The sequence below is a fragment of the Dreissena polymorpha genome, chromosome 7, assembly GCF_020536995.1.
Source record: "Dreissena polymorpha isolate Duluth1 chromosome 7, UMN_Dpol_1.0, whole genome shotgun sequence".
In the NCBI taxonomy this organism is placed as follows: Eukaryota; Metazoa; Mollusca; class Bivalvia; order Myida; family Dreissenidae; genus Dreissena; species Dreissena polymorpha.
Window position 1 is genome coordinate 95,492,339 of NC_068361.1, and position 16,777 is coordinate 95,509,115.

Genomic DNA, 16,777 nt, shown 5'->3' on the forward strand with positions numbered 1-16,777 from the left:
GCGTTCCGTTAGTACACATTATTACATCTGATGTTTCATAATTATTTTCCATGTTTTTTTTACATTGTGTTAGGTTTACAAGGGAATTATTGGCTTTTTTTTAGTCATGTTTAAACTAATAATTTATTATTATTGAAATAATGCTTACTATCTTCTTTTTTTATGAAATGATTGTTAATAAATTTCCATGTCACGATACGACCATGTTGATGTTTTTATTACATAAATTAGGTAAAGCACGCCAGTAACAAGTATACCCGTATATTATTTTATTCTATATCCAATAAATTCATCCAATCGGCATTCTTCATATGTACCACGTGACCGTCCAATATATTCCGGTATTGGATCCAAAAAGTCTGTATTTTTTCCATATTGGACAAGTGCACTAAGCAATTGTTTTATAACGATAAAAGCCGTTACCGAGAAAAAGTATCCGAATGTACTATAATCGACTCACACGGGCGCTTGTCTTAAAAATAGCATAGATGCAATTAAAGCATTTTTAAATCAAAATCAAAATGAAACAAGAGCTGAAGAAAGGGATATAGAATAAAAAGCTTATTAGACGTTTAAACAGTACAATACGTGATATATTTGGACTCACGGCTCGTCCAATATGACGTCAAACTGTGTGCTCACACAGTTTGAAGTCATATTGGACGAGCCGTGAGTCCAATATGATGTCAAACTGTGTGCTCGTCCAAATATATCACCGTATTGTACATTGAAACGTCTAATAACCTATAAATATTTCAGGAGTGATATCAGCATCACGTTAATTATTGCGCGCTATAATTATTTTAATAAGTGTATTTGTTATACTGTAAGTAATATGTTAATTAAACTTTCGTTTCATATGTGGTGGAAAAATGATTATAACAGACGTCAACTTCTTTAATATTAAGATGTCTGTTATAAAAGTGCGTATATTTATCTATATTTCAAATATTTTTATGAGCATACACCGCAAAAGTATTGCTGTTGAAAATATATAAACACTAGTAAACATGGATTGTTCGTGTTCTAATAGTAAATATCTAAAGCCAGTCTAAAACAAAGGCCTTCTCGCAAATATGAAACTTTAATTGCCTTATGGACGATCGGCATTGTGTACGACCTATAACTATTTGCATACTTTAATATGTTATTGAAATCGACTTATTAACTATGTCTGTTGAGAGCCGCTTCTTAAAAATGTATGTAAACCCCATATTTCGACCTCAAATGTAAGACTCAATTTATAACCAGTAGCCAGAAATCATGTTTGTTTGTTTGTCCTATTTATAACTAACCTTTCAATTTTTCGAAAAAAAAAATTAATGCGCATGCAGCTAATATGAGCGATATTATAAATACTAAGCGTATAAATGTACTCTCAAATAAGACTCATAAATAGCTATGAAACGGTAATCGATATGCATTAAAGGGGCCTTTTCACGTTTCGTTAAATTGAAAAAAATTACAAAAAAAGTTGTTTTAGAATCGCAATTTTTCGTTTTAGTTGTGAGGTAACAGTAATACTGAACATTTACCATGCACTAAAATAGCCACTATATGTACGTGTGACGATTTAAAACCCTGAACATTTAAAAGCGTTGCAACGCGAATCGATTGAATAATTTGGAAAGTTCTGTTGTTGTCGTTATACTTTTTGAAATTACGAGGAATACTTATATAAAGTATGAAATACATCCTTCATTGTATGAGCACGGATGGCCGAGTGGTCTAAATGGTACACTTTTACTCCAAGAATCCAGGGGTCAGTGGTTCGAGCCCTGTTGAGGGTTACTTTTATTTTCTTTTTTCAATTTTATTCTTGATTTTTATTGGAGCTTTTTAGATCCAATGTTAACAATAATTTTATCAATATAATGCATTTAATGACAAACTTCAATAGATGCCAAAATCTGTGAAAAGGCCCCTTTAAAACACCGTGTTCGCATTTCTTAAAATTACCAGATTTGCGTAATTGTATTTTCCAACAACTATCCCGCTGAAATTAAAGTAGTCTTATTAACCTCGCGAAAAAATCGAATTAGCATATTAGATTTTGCAATTGACATATACAATTGGATAACACAACACAAAAGCAGCATTCATGCGCAAAATCAAACAGGAAACGAACACACTTAAATAAACACAACTCGGTGACCAGCTAGGAACGGCACGTATAACAATTGGATAGCATAAAGTTTAGTTAAACAAACGTGTACTACTTATCGTTAAGAGACTATTAACAACCTTATGAGAGAATACATACCTGTCTCGATAGATGGTTATCCCATGAGACAAAAGGCGAGCTTGACAAAATGTGTGTTTAATTTACGTACATGTATTAATGTGTTCATGCATTCTTTATGCAATATGACATTTAACTTACATAATTATTCGATGCCTGGACGGTATACACTTTTCTCCGAAACCAATAACGACACACTAGACACGTCCGTTCGAATGTTCATAATGCTCAAAGGCAAAGTAACAAATACCACCTAAAAATCCAGTTTTTTTCTGATTTCCTTAATTCCTTAAAATTCTTTAAATAGTATTCATTTGATTGACTCGTCCAATATAGTATGTCCGCTGTGTACTCGTGTAAATATTTCACATCCGTCATTACCGGTTTACCATAAAAATGACGATAGTGAGATCTTCGTTCGTTTTTCCTTATTCAGCCGTCAAAGAATATTTAGCTATGTGAAGCAGCGTCATAGCCAATTAATAACACTGATGCCATTTTTATCAAAACTTTGCAAATATTTCTTATATAAGATTGGGTTTAATGATTCAAACTTAATTATTAATGTGTGCCCAATATGTGTGAAAACTCCAGGTTGTCCGTTCGCACTCTGTGAAATTTATGAGTTTATCAGTTAATGTTATACCTGCATGGGAAAATCACATCTTTATTAACGTCCGAGTTAAAACGAACATTGCTCATCATATCCGAGGCAACTTACGAAAAATCGTTCTGATCAATATAAACTGAAGCAGAGGAGGTAATCACGTGATGTTCACGATGGCAACGCCCGAGCCGAAACAAGTATTTTTCGTCGTTTTATAACTTAGTTAATTGTTAAGTGCCGCTAAATTACAAGCCATATCAGTATATTCAGACTTTTCTCTAATTCGTTTTGCGAAAGCTGTCATTTTTTATTCCGCTTAAAAATTTCGTAGAGAGTAAAGTCGAGATATATAGCAAATATTAATACAAAATAAAAGCTAGTAATTGTATTTCTGTTATGGCTGGAAAGTGAGAGGCATTACAAACAAATCAATAACAACAATGAAGGGTTAAAAACAGCGAAAAATACCTGTCTCGGCAAGGAGGTAGCCATCTTGACTTTCTTTAGATCATTACATTATTACCCCTTCTGGGAGATATTTTGCTGATATGCATGAACGTTGGGATTTATCCAAATGTAAAACGTGCTTAAAATAAGATCAAATTATAATAAACAGTATAACATATGACTGGTCGGTATTGATATGTTTTTATTCCAAAACAAGTTAAGTGACCTATACATTTTTAGTGTTGTCCGATGATGTGAACATACCGACAAGTACATTTATTATATATACATACGAAGTCTGGAAATAGCAAGATTTTATCGCTTTTTGTCACTTTGCATTTGCATGTATTGTTTGTACATTCTTAAGTTAACTTAATAAGCCTAAATTGTCAGAATAAACTTAGTTATTATAGAGCGCGAAGTCTTCCCGAGTATCTTCCTGATACGAATGTAATCACGATAATTAGTTAGCATCGCTAATCATCGCGTTCGTACAAAAAGTTATAATTTAAAATCATTCAATCAAATAATCTAAACACACATAGATTTATATCCATTTTTACATTTTGAAACTATGTAAAATTAATTGGACTTAAAATGTGAAGAAATTATGGATACTTGCTAATTCTCATACGTATGATGACTCCCTTTTATGTGAATCTCTAACTCTTTAATATTGTGTTCAGAGGTATTTATATGCTAGAGAAAATGAAGATAAGTACTTGTTTTATTGTAATATACCTAGCATTCGATTCGCTTCGAAAATAAATTATTAAAGCTTACTATTATGAAGACCAAGTATGTTTAAGTGTATTGAATTACAAAATAAAAACAAAAACAAGTTAAACAATCCGAATAGGTGTATATATAGAACTTTAACGTTCGTAACTAAAACTTACTTACTTCTTAACAACGAAATTACGATAATTTCTAGATAAAGTTGTTCACATCCTTAGAAACATTTATTCATCTAATTTTGACTCATATCAACTTGTGTTGTATCACATTTTATTAACTGTAAATTAACATACGTTTATTCATGTTGACATCAAAATATATATGTTTAACTATTTGTAAATGACAAACAACTATAACGACGTCCATTAAACATTGTGTTTGTCTTTTAGAACTATTCCTCGAAACATTTTAAGTCAGTTATTTAAATCAGTTTAGTTTAAACATTTTTATTTTAGCTCGATTGCATCGAAAGCCCAAGGCTTGAACCCGTGACCTCCCGGTCGCTGGTTTGGGACACTTACAATCAAGTTTATTCGGTTCAACTTAAATGTTTTTTTAAGTAACACACACAAAATAAGCAATAACAAAATATTCGTATTTCTACTGGCAAACAATTATTCCCCTCCGCAAGAGTTCAATGCGATCTGAATCAGAAGAAATAAGACTGCCTAGCTATTTCAATATGCGTTTGTTTCACTTCTTACTTATACAAATAATGGAAACTCACTTCCATTTAATCTTTATTACCCTTCGTTTAAAACTCAACTGAGCACGAAGTTCTGAAGGTGAGCTATTGTGATCACCCAATGTTTTGCGCACGGCAGTATGCAATATACAGAGTGCGTCGACATATTTTAGATAGTTTCCACTCTAGAGTCCAACATATTTATCCCATCTTGGTGAAACTTGGTCAAAATGTTTATCTAAATAATTTTGAAACCAAATATTAATTTTTGTCAAAATAAGGGACCAATTCAAATCTGATAATTTCTTGAAACCACTCTACGACCATACTTATGACTCAGTTTTGAAAAAAAAACTTGGTCACAAATTTTAAATGATAATACCTTAGCCAGGTTAAAATCTGAGTCACATGCGTCTACAAATATGTCACTAGGTAAACGTTTGATAAAGAAATCACTTTTTTCTACAATAGAGGCCAAATTTATATCTCAATCAAAGCCGGGTTTAAATAGGGGTCACCTGCGTTAAAACAAGGTAAAAACTCAAATCTTAGAAAAAACCTTTTTACCACCTTTTGAAAATTATTAAAATATAACATATGAGAAAAACTTTATTAAAATTGATAAAAGATGGATTCAAAAGCTATTTTTACTAAATTGTTGTTCACCATAATTCAGATTACTTGCGTTTATTATATGTGTTATTGTTGTTTTATATCCGATAAGTTGATATACCCTCATTTGAAGACGGGGCATAAAATGGTACACTCCGTCTGTACGTCAGTGTACAATTTCTTTGCTCAACAATAGTTTTGCCTTATATTGTTTGAAAACAAGATCACTTTTGACAAATGTCCGCCATAATAAGACGAAATGTCACGTGTAGCACACATCTCCTTGCCTAAAATGTCAAGTTCACAAGTTATTTTTGCTTTCAAAGTTGACCATACATCAGATTATATTAATATTCTGTTTATTCCATAACTTTTGCGATACATTGGGATATTTTAAAATAACGAACGTAACCCATGACGACTTGCAGTGTGTAACAACCGTCTCTTAACCTGAAAGTAAAATTCACACGAAAATATCAAAGTACAATTTACATTTATATTTTGGATTTTGAAATAACTACACACGCATGCACTCCATCATAAGGTGATATGTAACGCGTAAAACCTATCTAAAAGGTCAAGTTGTCATTCATTATGTTATTTATTTACCAATAATGACAACCATTAAGGCCGAATAGTTTGTGTGTAAATATTGTCTCCCTACCTCCAAGGTCAGGAATTTAGTGTTCAAAGATTAAATTTTGCTATTTACTGCTTTTCCAGGCTGTATTGATTTTATATATCAATCACTTATGAGACGACTTACAACGACTAACTGAAATGAAAATGAGTGTAGCGGGTATCAACTGTCTCATAACATCAGCTATCAAGGCCTCATTTAGAGGTCGACAGTCCAATAAGACCATAAAAAGCTCGTGTATTTTTATGTTTTTTTTAAATTATAGATGATAGTAGAATTTTTGGTCGTCCGTGCCCCGTGAGCCCATGTCTTGTTCATTTAGGCCAGTCCTTTGTGCTTTTACTAAGATCGAACGTTTTATAAAGTCAAGTCCTCAACAATTGGTGTATGTAAACTCAGTTCAGCGCTTAAGAGATATCACGGTTCTGTTGTGTTTATTTACATACGAAACAACATACAGACTCAGAAAAAGTTAGTGTACTATAAATCAACTGGATAACATGCACGTTCAGTCTTGGCGTTTTATAATCCATACTTGATGGTGATTGCCAGAAAATTAACTTCAGTCAGTTTTATTGTTTTCTTCGTAAAACAATTATACCTTTCGGATATGTTATGTTTTCTTACCATTGTAATTTCAGACGTGTAATCACACAGCAATAGGTCCGGGACATCAGTCATATCCATAATGGTAAATACAATATACATACGTGTAATGAACACGTGCATAGAAATGCAATCTAAATAAAATATCACTTTTTTACATTATACCCCAACCCCGTTAATTTATTGCAATTTGCCGGAATCACAAAAGACATCCGTCGGCCTGATTGTCTGTATGTCTCTGTCTCTGTATCTGTGATTGTCTCTGTGTATGTGTATGTCCATGTGTCTGTATCTGTGTTTGTATATGTGTATGTCTCTGTGTCTCTATATGTGTATGTATCTGTGTCTTTATCTGTGTATGTATCTGTGTCTAAATCTGTGACTTTATCTGTGTCTGTGTCTGTATCTGTCTCAGTGTCTGAATCTGTGTATGTCTCTTTGTATGTCTCTGTGTATGTCTCTGTGTCTGTATCTGTGCATTTATCTGTGTCTGTTTCTGTGTCTGTCACAGTGTCTATATCTGTGTCTGACTCAGAGTCTGTATTTGTGTCTGTCTCTGTGTCTGTCTATATGTATGTATGTGTATGTCCCTGTGTCTGTATCTGTTTCTGTCTCTGTACATATGTCTGTCTCTGTGTATGTATCTGTGTCTGTGTCCGTCGGTGTGTATGTCTCTGCGCCTGTATCTGTGTCTGTCGGTGTGAATGTCTCTGTGTCTGTATATGTGTCTGTATCTGTGTCGGTATCTGTGTCTGTATATGTGTCTGTATCTGTGTCTGTATATGTGTCTCTGTCTGTCTCTGTGTATGTCTATGTGTCTGCCTTAGTGTCTGTATCTGTGTCTGTGTATGTCTCTGTGTATGTCTCTGTATCTGTACCTGTGTCTGCCTCAGTGTCTGTATCTGTGTCTGTCTCTGTGTCTGTCTCTGTGTCTGTGTATGTCTCTGTTTATGTCCGTGTGTCTGTGTCTGTGATCTATATCGCCTATGTCGTATATTTCTTATCATGATACTTTCAGACCTAAACTCTAAGAACTTGACGCTGGAGACACTTATACATTGTAAACATGGTAATCAATATTTTACATAATTATGAACACAATTATGTGAAATACAATTGGGATATCACTTTTAGTATTAATGTGTATTATTGTTATTATAAATTGCGCAATGCAGTCATCAGTTTGTGATTGCGATGCATCTAAAATAATAAAGTAATACTTTAATTTAAGAAAATATGTCATATCAAAACGAAAATCGAAATACTTGCTTATTTGGAAGCTAAAAAAATATTTTATATTGTCTTTTGTCATTTTCAGGGTTTGTAATATCGTGCTTGTTCAAACTCAAGTACCAGTAAAAGAAAGGCTAAAAAGGAAATAATTGGAGGTACAAAATTTACTTTCATCCCGAAGCAGACACTGAATGCGGAGTGAAATATGATGATATAAAAGATGAGGGACTTTTGAGTAAACTTAAAGAGCTTGTTGGGGCAAATGAGAAGATAAAAAAAGTGTGGATATATATAAGACACCTTTGTATAATTGGCAGCGTCCTTGTTTTTGTTATGAACTTTATTATGTGTTTGTCATATTTCAAACTGAAAATTGGTGGTGGTCCATTGAAAAGAATTCTGAGGGTATTACACTTCAGCGCAGCAATAAATTAATTGCCGTTGTAGACCGATGTAGACAGGAGCCTCGCTTTCCCGAGATGGAAATTATTGCAATGGGAGAAGGAATAATTGGAGTGTATGATCTTATTGAATGGTTGTATTGCTGGAAAGAGCTAAACAGTGAATACCATTACATTCTGAACAACTGCAAACATTTTGCCGGTCGTGTATTTTCGGGTGCAATAAACCCAGTAGCTGATGAAGTCTTGAAAAAACGGTTTATTTTAGAGGATATTGACTTATGTGATAAGAATAGCAGTCGCATGACAGCAGAAGAGCTTATGTCTTATATTATGGAATGTGACGGCATAAAAGAAGACATAAACATTATCCGGATACACCATACTGCAACTCGTTCGCTATTGCCGCAGATTCGAATATGCATGTATGTCGTTTGTAAAACCAAAACATTGTGGTGGTCCATTGAGAAAGTGTCAAACATTATAATAATTCGTCGTTCAAATTCAGAGAAATCCTTAACTCACTTTAGATTAAATAAGCGTACACGTGAACAACACTACTGCATAAAAGAAGACGCCGGCAAAATGAGAATGTGTGATCTTATAGATTGGCTATGTAAAGAAGATACATTTAAGAAATGTGCTGGACTTAATTCGTGTTTAATCGTGTCTGATGTTCAGAAGAGATTTCCGCACGTATTTGATTATGTGACAGAGCCAAAATCAAAACTATGACACTGCGTGGATTATAATTGGAAATTTATTTAATTTACTGCCTTTTATTATTTTCAAAATTGTGCGGATCATACATTTTCGTAGTATTGAAAAATAAACATCTATTGCTAATAATTGCATCTAGTTGCCTAACAAAACTTGACGGTCTTCAGCTCTAAATACCACAACAGTTGAGGAAGATTCCACCTGATTGCCTATTTTTGGAATCAAGATAACTGAGTTTCAAAGCTAGACTAGATTCAGAAAAAATCCTCTAATCGTATAAAGGTCATAAATCATCTATTATGTGTACAAATTTCTTTTCCAAACATTTCATTTAAGGAGTTTAAAAAGTGCTTAGACATTTTATGTGCTTATGTCCGAAGCGGGTCATTGACAGCCTTCGATGGCTTTAAGACTTTTAAGCTCCGATGCGCTTATATGGCATAATATTTACAATTAAGTAAACAACATTCTAACTTCCTTGACCAAAAGTACGTTAACATTTTTTTTACACGCTGATGATTTCTCACTGGTACAATTGAAATCATATTGGTTTTCATCTATGCTTAGAAGGTGTACTTAAAAAGAATTTAATTATTTCTTTATGTAAATATATCTATTGTTTTAAAGATGTTGTATGGTAAACATTAACTTGCATTATTTTATGGTCAAATGAATGCGTAAAACAATCAATATTCCTTTGTTAAAACATATCAAACATACTATTTACATATCAATACCTTGAACATATCCATTGTTATTCAAATCGGAAAGTATACTTATCCAAGCTTCATTACTGGAAACATGACGTTGGTTTTTTTGAATCATAGGTGTCGTTGACCCGATATTTAATTAAAGTGATCGTCGGCTCTTTCCCCCTTTCGAGGAAACGCATCTTTCTAGATATTAACACACGGATTTGAGCAACGTTATTGGGGATCCAATCTTTGCTACTTACGACAAGCTGGTTTTTGTAACGAATGTGGACATCCAATCATATTTACAAGAAATGACTCGTTTATCCAACTCTATAACATTTCAGACACAAGCGGATATTGATATGGGAGGAACTTTTTCTTACGAGAAACAACAGTTGACCAAGTGCACATATCTAGAAAACGTACAAGCCTACATTATGAGGAATAATACTTAACTGAATACGGATGGGGTACATTTCGTAGAAAGCATCATTTTAATGTTGTTTTTTCCAACACATTTTATAACAAGCAACACATTTACAAATACACATGCAACACATTTGAAGTCATACGCTATCTATAAAATTATAGACAATGAAATACAAAGCAATGCACATAGTAAAGTGGAATGAGTCCTTACATTGAATAAAGACAAACTTAAACATAATACACAGATTTTTGTTTAATTTAACTTTTCCACAAAAAATCAACAACAACCATATCGTAACTGTTAATGAGCTTTGAACTAAAGTTGTGATAACTCGACAAATTATAACTTGACATACCCAGATAGGATGATTCGGATGCTTGGTAGGAATTGCAAAAAAAACTAAACGAAAAAGACGTATGTCCATAGGGTACAAATGTATTTATATGCACTTTCTTTTCTACAAACTCAGGTAATTTAAATTACAATCTTTTCTTTGGTCAAATTCGACTTGAAAACTCAATTTTACCATGACCTTTGAGATAGGTACACGGGTATCACACGCAACACATAGTGTTATAATAGTTTGTAATTACATGTATTTTAAAATATACCAATATATAGCAAACTCGTGGCTGAAACAGCAATTTTCAAGATGTTTGATGGCCGAATATGACCTCTGAGTGTGACATTGACCTTCTACCTCAGAAGAAGCGTGTTACATGCAACATGCGTCCTCAAGATGGTTGCAATTTGGGTAAGTTAATTTACAATTAAATTATTAATGACAAAGCTTTTATTGTATGTAACATAATAAGCATAATGCCTCGGTCACACTGTCACGAATCAGTGCTGCGAACGAGCTATGTATACTTTTCGGCACAGTTCTTAGCTTTCCTTACCAAACCGTGGTTCTCCGTACTTGATCCGAGATCAGTCGTAGCAGTTTTTGGAAGTCCGTTGCGACTCTTGACAAATTTTGAACATTAAAAAAAAATTGCTACGAATTTATCGACCGTAGCGTATCCGTAGCAGTCCGTACTAAGCCGTACTGATCCGTACTAGTTCGTAACGACACCGTAGTCGTCCGTACCTTTTCATAGGCCTAAAGATTTTCAAGGACTTCTACGGATTTATACGAAGAACTACGGAGTGGTACGGTTACGCAACGTATTAGCTACGATTATTACACGGATATACTACGGAAAGCCACGGTTCTAGTACGTTATACTACGAATAGGCAGGAATATGCACGACCTTGTACGATGTACTATATTTCAGCACGAAACAGTACGAACATGTACGGTCCACTACAATAAATTGCTACTGAAATACATCACTGAAATTAAAGCTTCCGTACTTGCATTTGTTGATTTCACAATCATGAACCGCCAGCAAATTGCGTTTGCGATAAATTTGTTACACTTGGATATTGATATGGAACAACATGCAGATGTAGTCGTGCTGCTTGACGATATGCACAGAGGTAATAATGATTCAATATCGTATAACTAGTATAGCTTTGTGCAAAAGGTTACGTATTTTGAAAATATTAGAGTTTAAACTTACTAGTAATACATTTTGTTATTTGAAGGTAAGTGTCTGCCTCATATGCCTTTTGAATCTTGCTCTTGCTCTTACTTTTTTATAATTGTTAAATTAATAGCCGACATGATAAAATACATAATTAATCATACTTTCCTAAGCATAATCTATATTTGTACATCAATAATTACATTTTTTATCGGGTCAGAGAAGAAAAAGGAGGTGGTGGATAAGAGACTGGCTTTTAAGACGACCCGCTCTCGGCCAATACGAGACTTTGATAGCCGAACTGATGGCTGAAGATCCGGCGGCTTTTATAAACTTCACCAGAATAGGGCCTGATATGTTCCATGAGCTATTACAGGTCGTGGGTCCCAGGATCACGAAGAACCACACCTGGTTCAGACAGTACATCAATCCAGATTTCAAGTTGGCTATAACCTTAAGGTTCTTGGCCACAGGGGACAGTTACCGTACATTAATGTATGGGTCTCGTGTTGAACACAATATGATATGTAGTATTGTACGGGACGTTTGTGAGGCCATAGTTTCAGCATATGCTGGGGATGTTATCCAGACTCCTACTGAGCCTGAGGAGTGGAAGGCCATAGCCGATCAGTTCGCGGCTAAATGGCAATTTCCACACGCCATTAGAGCTCTAGATGGAAAGTATGTAGCCATACGATGTCCCAAGAACGATGGCTCATTATACTATAACTATAAAGGATACCATTCTATTGTGCTGATGGCCCTAGTGGGCGCCGATTACCAATTCATATGGGTAAATATTGGATCGCAAGGAGGATGTTCCGACGCACACATCTGGAATCAAAGCGACCTCAAGTTGGCAATCGAAAGGGGGTTGATTGGCATGCCAGAAGCAACACCTCTTCCAGGTGACGACAGACCAATAGGTTACTATATCATCGCAGATGATGCATTTGACATGAGGACATGGCTCATGAAGCCATTCTCACGACGAGGCCTTGAGAAGGACGAGCGGATTTTTAACTATCGCCTGTTTAGAGTCAGGAGAGTTGTGGAGAATGCTTGTGGTATTCTCGCTCAGCGATTTTGATGCTTAATGTCTATTTTGCCACAGAGACCAGACACGGTTGAATCGATAGTTCTCGCATGCGTTTGCCTTCACAAGATAATGAGGGTAGGATATCCTGGTGATCAGAACATTAATTGGAACAAGAAGACGATGCCCACGAAGTCATTACAGGGGCATGGAAAGATGGGTTTCACATGGATCATTTGCAGGTCCCCAGAGATGGAAATCTTGCCACTATCCGTGCAAAACAAGAAAGGCTCTACTTGAAACACTACTTCAACACTATTGGATCTATTGAGTGGCAGTTGGTTCCTCCCGGCTCTTGGTTTTGGATGGAGGAGGTACACTTTTTCCCAGACACGGCTGATTCCATTATTTCTGTTACGCGCTGTTGCTGCCGCTTGAATGTTCTCTTTTTGGGAGGCATTTTGTGTATGACAATACAAGAGGCTGTGGGCGCAATGTTCAATCGTAGTTCGTTCCTACCTGTCCGTACCAGTCCGTCGCAATTCCCACTGCTTTGTAGCGGACTGTTCTAGTTCGTACTTACCCGTACTAGACCGTAGCGGATCCGTATTAGATCGTACTGATTCGCGTAGCATCATACTTAATCGTACCATACCGTTGCGGATTCGTAGTTTGATCGTACCGATTCGTGGCGCTCCGTAATATATCGCGTCGATCATCAGCAGTCCGTACCTTTCCTTGTTCGTTTTCCAAGATTTTGATGGTAGATTCGTCGAAATCGTTGTGCTCCGTACTGACATCGTAGCATCCTACGAATTTTGACAGTTTCATAGTCATTTGTAGCCAATTGAATCGTAACTCATTTGTTGCTCTGATTCGTGACAGTGTGACCGAGGCATAAGGCTATAAAAAAGCTAAATAATACATGTATGATATCATTACAATGTCACTGTTGTTAGATCAAATCATTTACTTAATGAAGATAATAAACTAATATATGCATTTCAAAAGATATCCACCGTTCATATAAATTATGAAATTATGTTGCTCTGTAGACAGTCTAACGATTGTTCAGATTTGACTTATACAAATATATTAATTATATATTAAATCATTTGATTCGAAGTGATGACCTAGTCGGCATTGCACAGCCGAAAAAGTGTATTTGTGTACAAGTTACGCATTTTGCGCACGAAAGCTTCGTTACAGCTCGTAACTATAAATAAAATAGTGCTTAAGACTTCGGCTTTTTTATAAAGGTAATATAACACTATCGCCCTTTGAGGTCAGTTCATGGCAATCAAAGCCAGAACGACACGACACGCGCCATTAAAATGAAAATTGACATAAAATGCCTTATTGTGCGAATATCGATTAATTGTCAACTTCCGACTCAAACCCATAGAGCTTTCCACACGACAATGTTGCAAGGGACGCACAATATTAGTTAGAGGATATGAAGCGAAAATTATCATGGGTTTACTATAGATCATGTTGAGTTCACCATAAAAAGGGCACCAACTTAAAACGGGATAGAATAAAAATTATCCATCAAATGGTAGAACAAAATACCTCACGCTGACTAAAAATGGCAACACAAAATATTCGTTAGTTCGTCAGTTTATTAGCATAGAAAATATATATCCATCATGTTTGGATGCGCACATTTTTTCGGCAGTGAACGTTACATGGTTATGCCATTTTTCCTTTAAAATGGCTGTCGAAGCGATGCGTGAGTATAAGTCACAAATTTGATAAAGCTTTCGTGTTCTGTTGCTATGATATCCAAATGCATATTGCAATTGGTCTCTCCGTCCTTTATTCGCCTCCGTGCGATGTTAACCAAAATCATACATTGCGTATAAAATCAAAACAGGCCATACAGAGCATGGACACTTGCATGGTTGATGTGATTGAACACTATCAACAAAAATACCTCGACTGACTTAGTTTTGAATGTTTCATTTACCTTATTTTGGACTTGTTATTATGAAGGTCAAAATATTGTTTTACCCAAAAGTAAGTCTAACACCGATACCGTGTTCTACATACCATTGGAATTTTGTATTTATTATGTCTTTGAACAATGTCAACACAATCGCATCAAATTTCCTCACATTGAACTTGACATTGACCTTCTTTTAGACTTAGGTATATCAATCAAAGTAAACAAACGAAACTATTAAGCTTTAACTTTATTGAAAAATATCCAAAACATATTAAGTATGTACAAATTATATTATTGTATACATTTCATATAGCCTATTGGTAATATTTATTGATTTTTAATTAACTAATTTGATTCTGAAAAAAAACTAAAAAAACATTAAAGATTAATTTCAGCTTTTGAATTGCCATTTTGATGTCTGATCCCAGTATTCAATGCTTTTTATAATATTGCTGAATAAAAGTCATCACCTTTTACAATATAATGTGTAACTTAAGCGGTACTTTATCCGGCATCATGGCTCTGACTATGGGGCTTTGATTTTCAATTTAATATTGTATAAATGGCATTCGACACGAGTTCGTATCATACAAATGAAGAACATCATCTAAATGCGACATGATCAATTGCAAAAAAACACACACTTTCTATCGATTTTGATGACGCTTTTAATGGTACGTTGCGTTCGGAATGCAACAAGCATTCCGAGAGCACGACCTGTTCCTTTTTAGTTATTATATAAATATGATTTATGTTAGTATTAATATGTTATAATTATTTTCAATGTCCGTTGCGTTTATTTATTCTAAGAATTCTTAAGAAATTTTACATTAAACATCTTTATACCTTTTTGTCATTTATTAAAGGGAAATAAGACTGGAATACCTCGCTGGTTTAATGGCTATAGTGTACAGTTGTTCTCCTTTATATTGTCAACTAGAATGACTCATATATGCGTGACTTATTCGTAGGTCTAACTTCCTTGTTGTGTGAAAAAACATGGCTATGGAGATAATTACAAATGTATTTCTGTTGTTTTTATATGATGATGCGTTGATTTTATTTGAAATCGCATAATAGACTGCATTGATTGAAAATATTGCTTCTGATTTCGCTGTTGTTTTAATAACCTACACTTAAAACGTTACCTCTTCCATTTCATTCGTATATATTTATATCAAGGAAGATATTTCAATGACGACATTTGTCACTAGTGCACAAAATGAAAATCGTGATAAAAGCGAAATGACAATTGAGAAACGCCTTGATGACATAAGCAATAAATTGTCTCACGTCCTCACCAAAGAAGACTCATCATTCATTAAGGACATAATCAAAGAAACAGTAGAACAATTAAAGGATCAACTCCTAGGCAACGTCATTCGCCGGATTGAAATCCTTGAAAGTGACGCTTTTGAGCAAAAACGAGAGATCGAATTGCTTAAAAACGAAAATGCCTCAAAGAGTAAAATAATCGAGGATCTCAAAATACAAAATGCGGCATTAGAACAAAAGAAAGGCAGGGAGTCAATGCAGCACGACGAGTTCGCGAATGCCACAGAGCAATATAGCAGGCGGAACAACCTAAGAATAACCGGTGTTCCAGATGACCAGGACCGACAGTCCTCGGAGTCGGTAACAAACAAATTCGTCACTCTGGTTAACACGCATCTGGGTATGTCCATAGTGCCTAATGATATTGACATAGCACACAGGCTCGGTCAATTCAAACCTAACTCAAATCGGCCTATGATTGTCAGATTCGTTAGGCGACAAACTAAGATTGACATTCTGCGCAAAGCCAAGCTTTTCAAGGGGTCTGGCATCTTTGTGAATGAGGACCTCACCAAGCTCAATGCAGAGGTACTGGCGTCCGTCCGTCTGAAACAGCCTAGCGCTGTCGAAAAATCGTGGTCTTTTGAAGGCAAAATATTCGCGCTATTCAAGGGAAACCAACACGCCATGCAAATAAAACATTCAGAGTTTAAAACCTGGCTAGAAAAACCGTGGCCCAAAAAATCATACTCCGAGTGTGTAGAGAATCCCGCAAGTGCAAGAAACAGAGTATCACCACGCTAGTCACATGTACGGCCTATGTATCAATGAACATTGATTACTATATATATATATATATAAACATAATTTTAAATATAAATATATTACTATGTGTATATATGTACGTGTATATATATGTATATGTGGGTGTG

General features: G+C 35.0%; 1 protein-coding gene across 1 annotated transcript; it reads left to right on the forward strand.

Moving 5' to 3' along the window:
* Positions 1 to 11,890: 11,890 nt before the first annotated feature.
* On the forward strand, positions 11,891 to 12,676 carry LOC127839935 (putative nuclease HARBI1). Its single transcript, XM_052368328.1, has one exon. The coding sequence runs from the start codon at positions 11,891 to 11,893 to the stop codon at positions 12,674 to 12,676; it is 786 nt and encodes a 261-aa protein (XP_052224288.1).
* Positions 12,677 to 16,777: the final 4,101 nt, after the last annotated feature.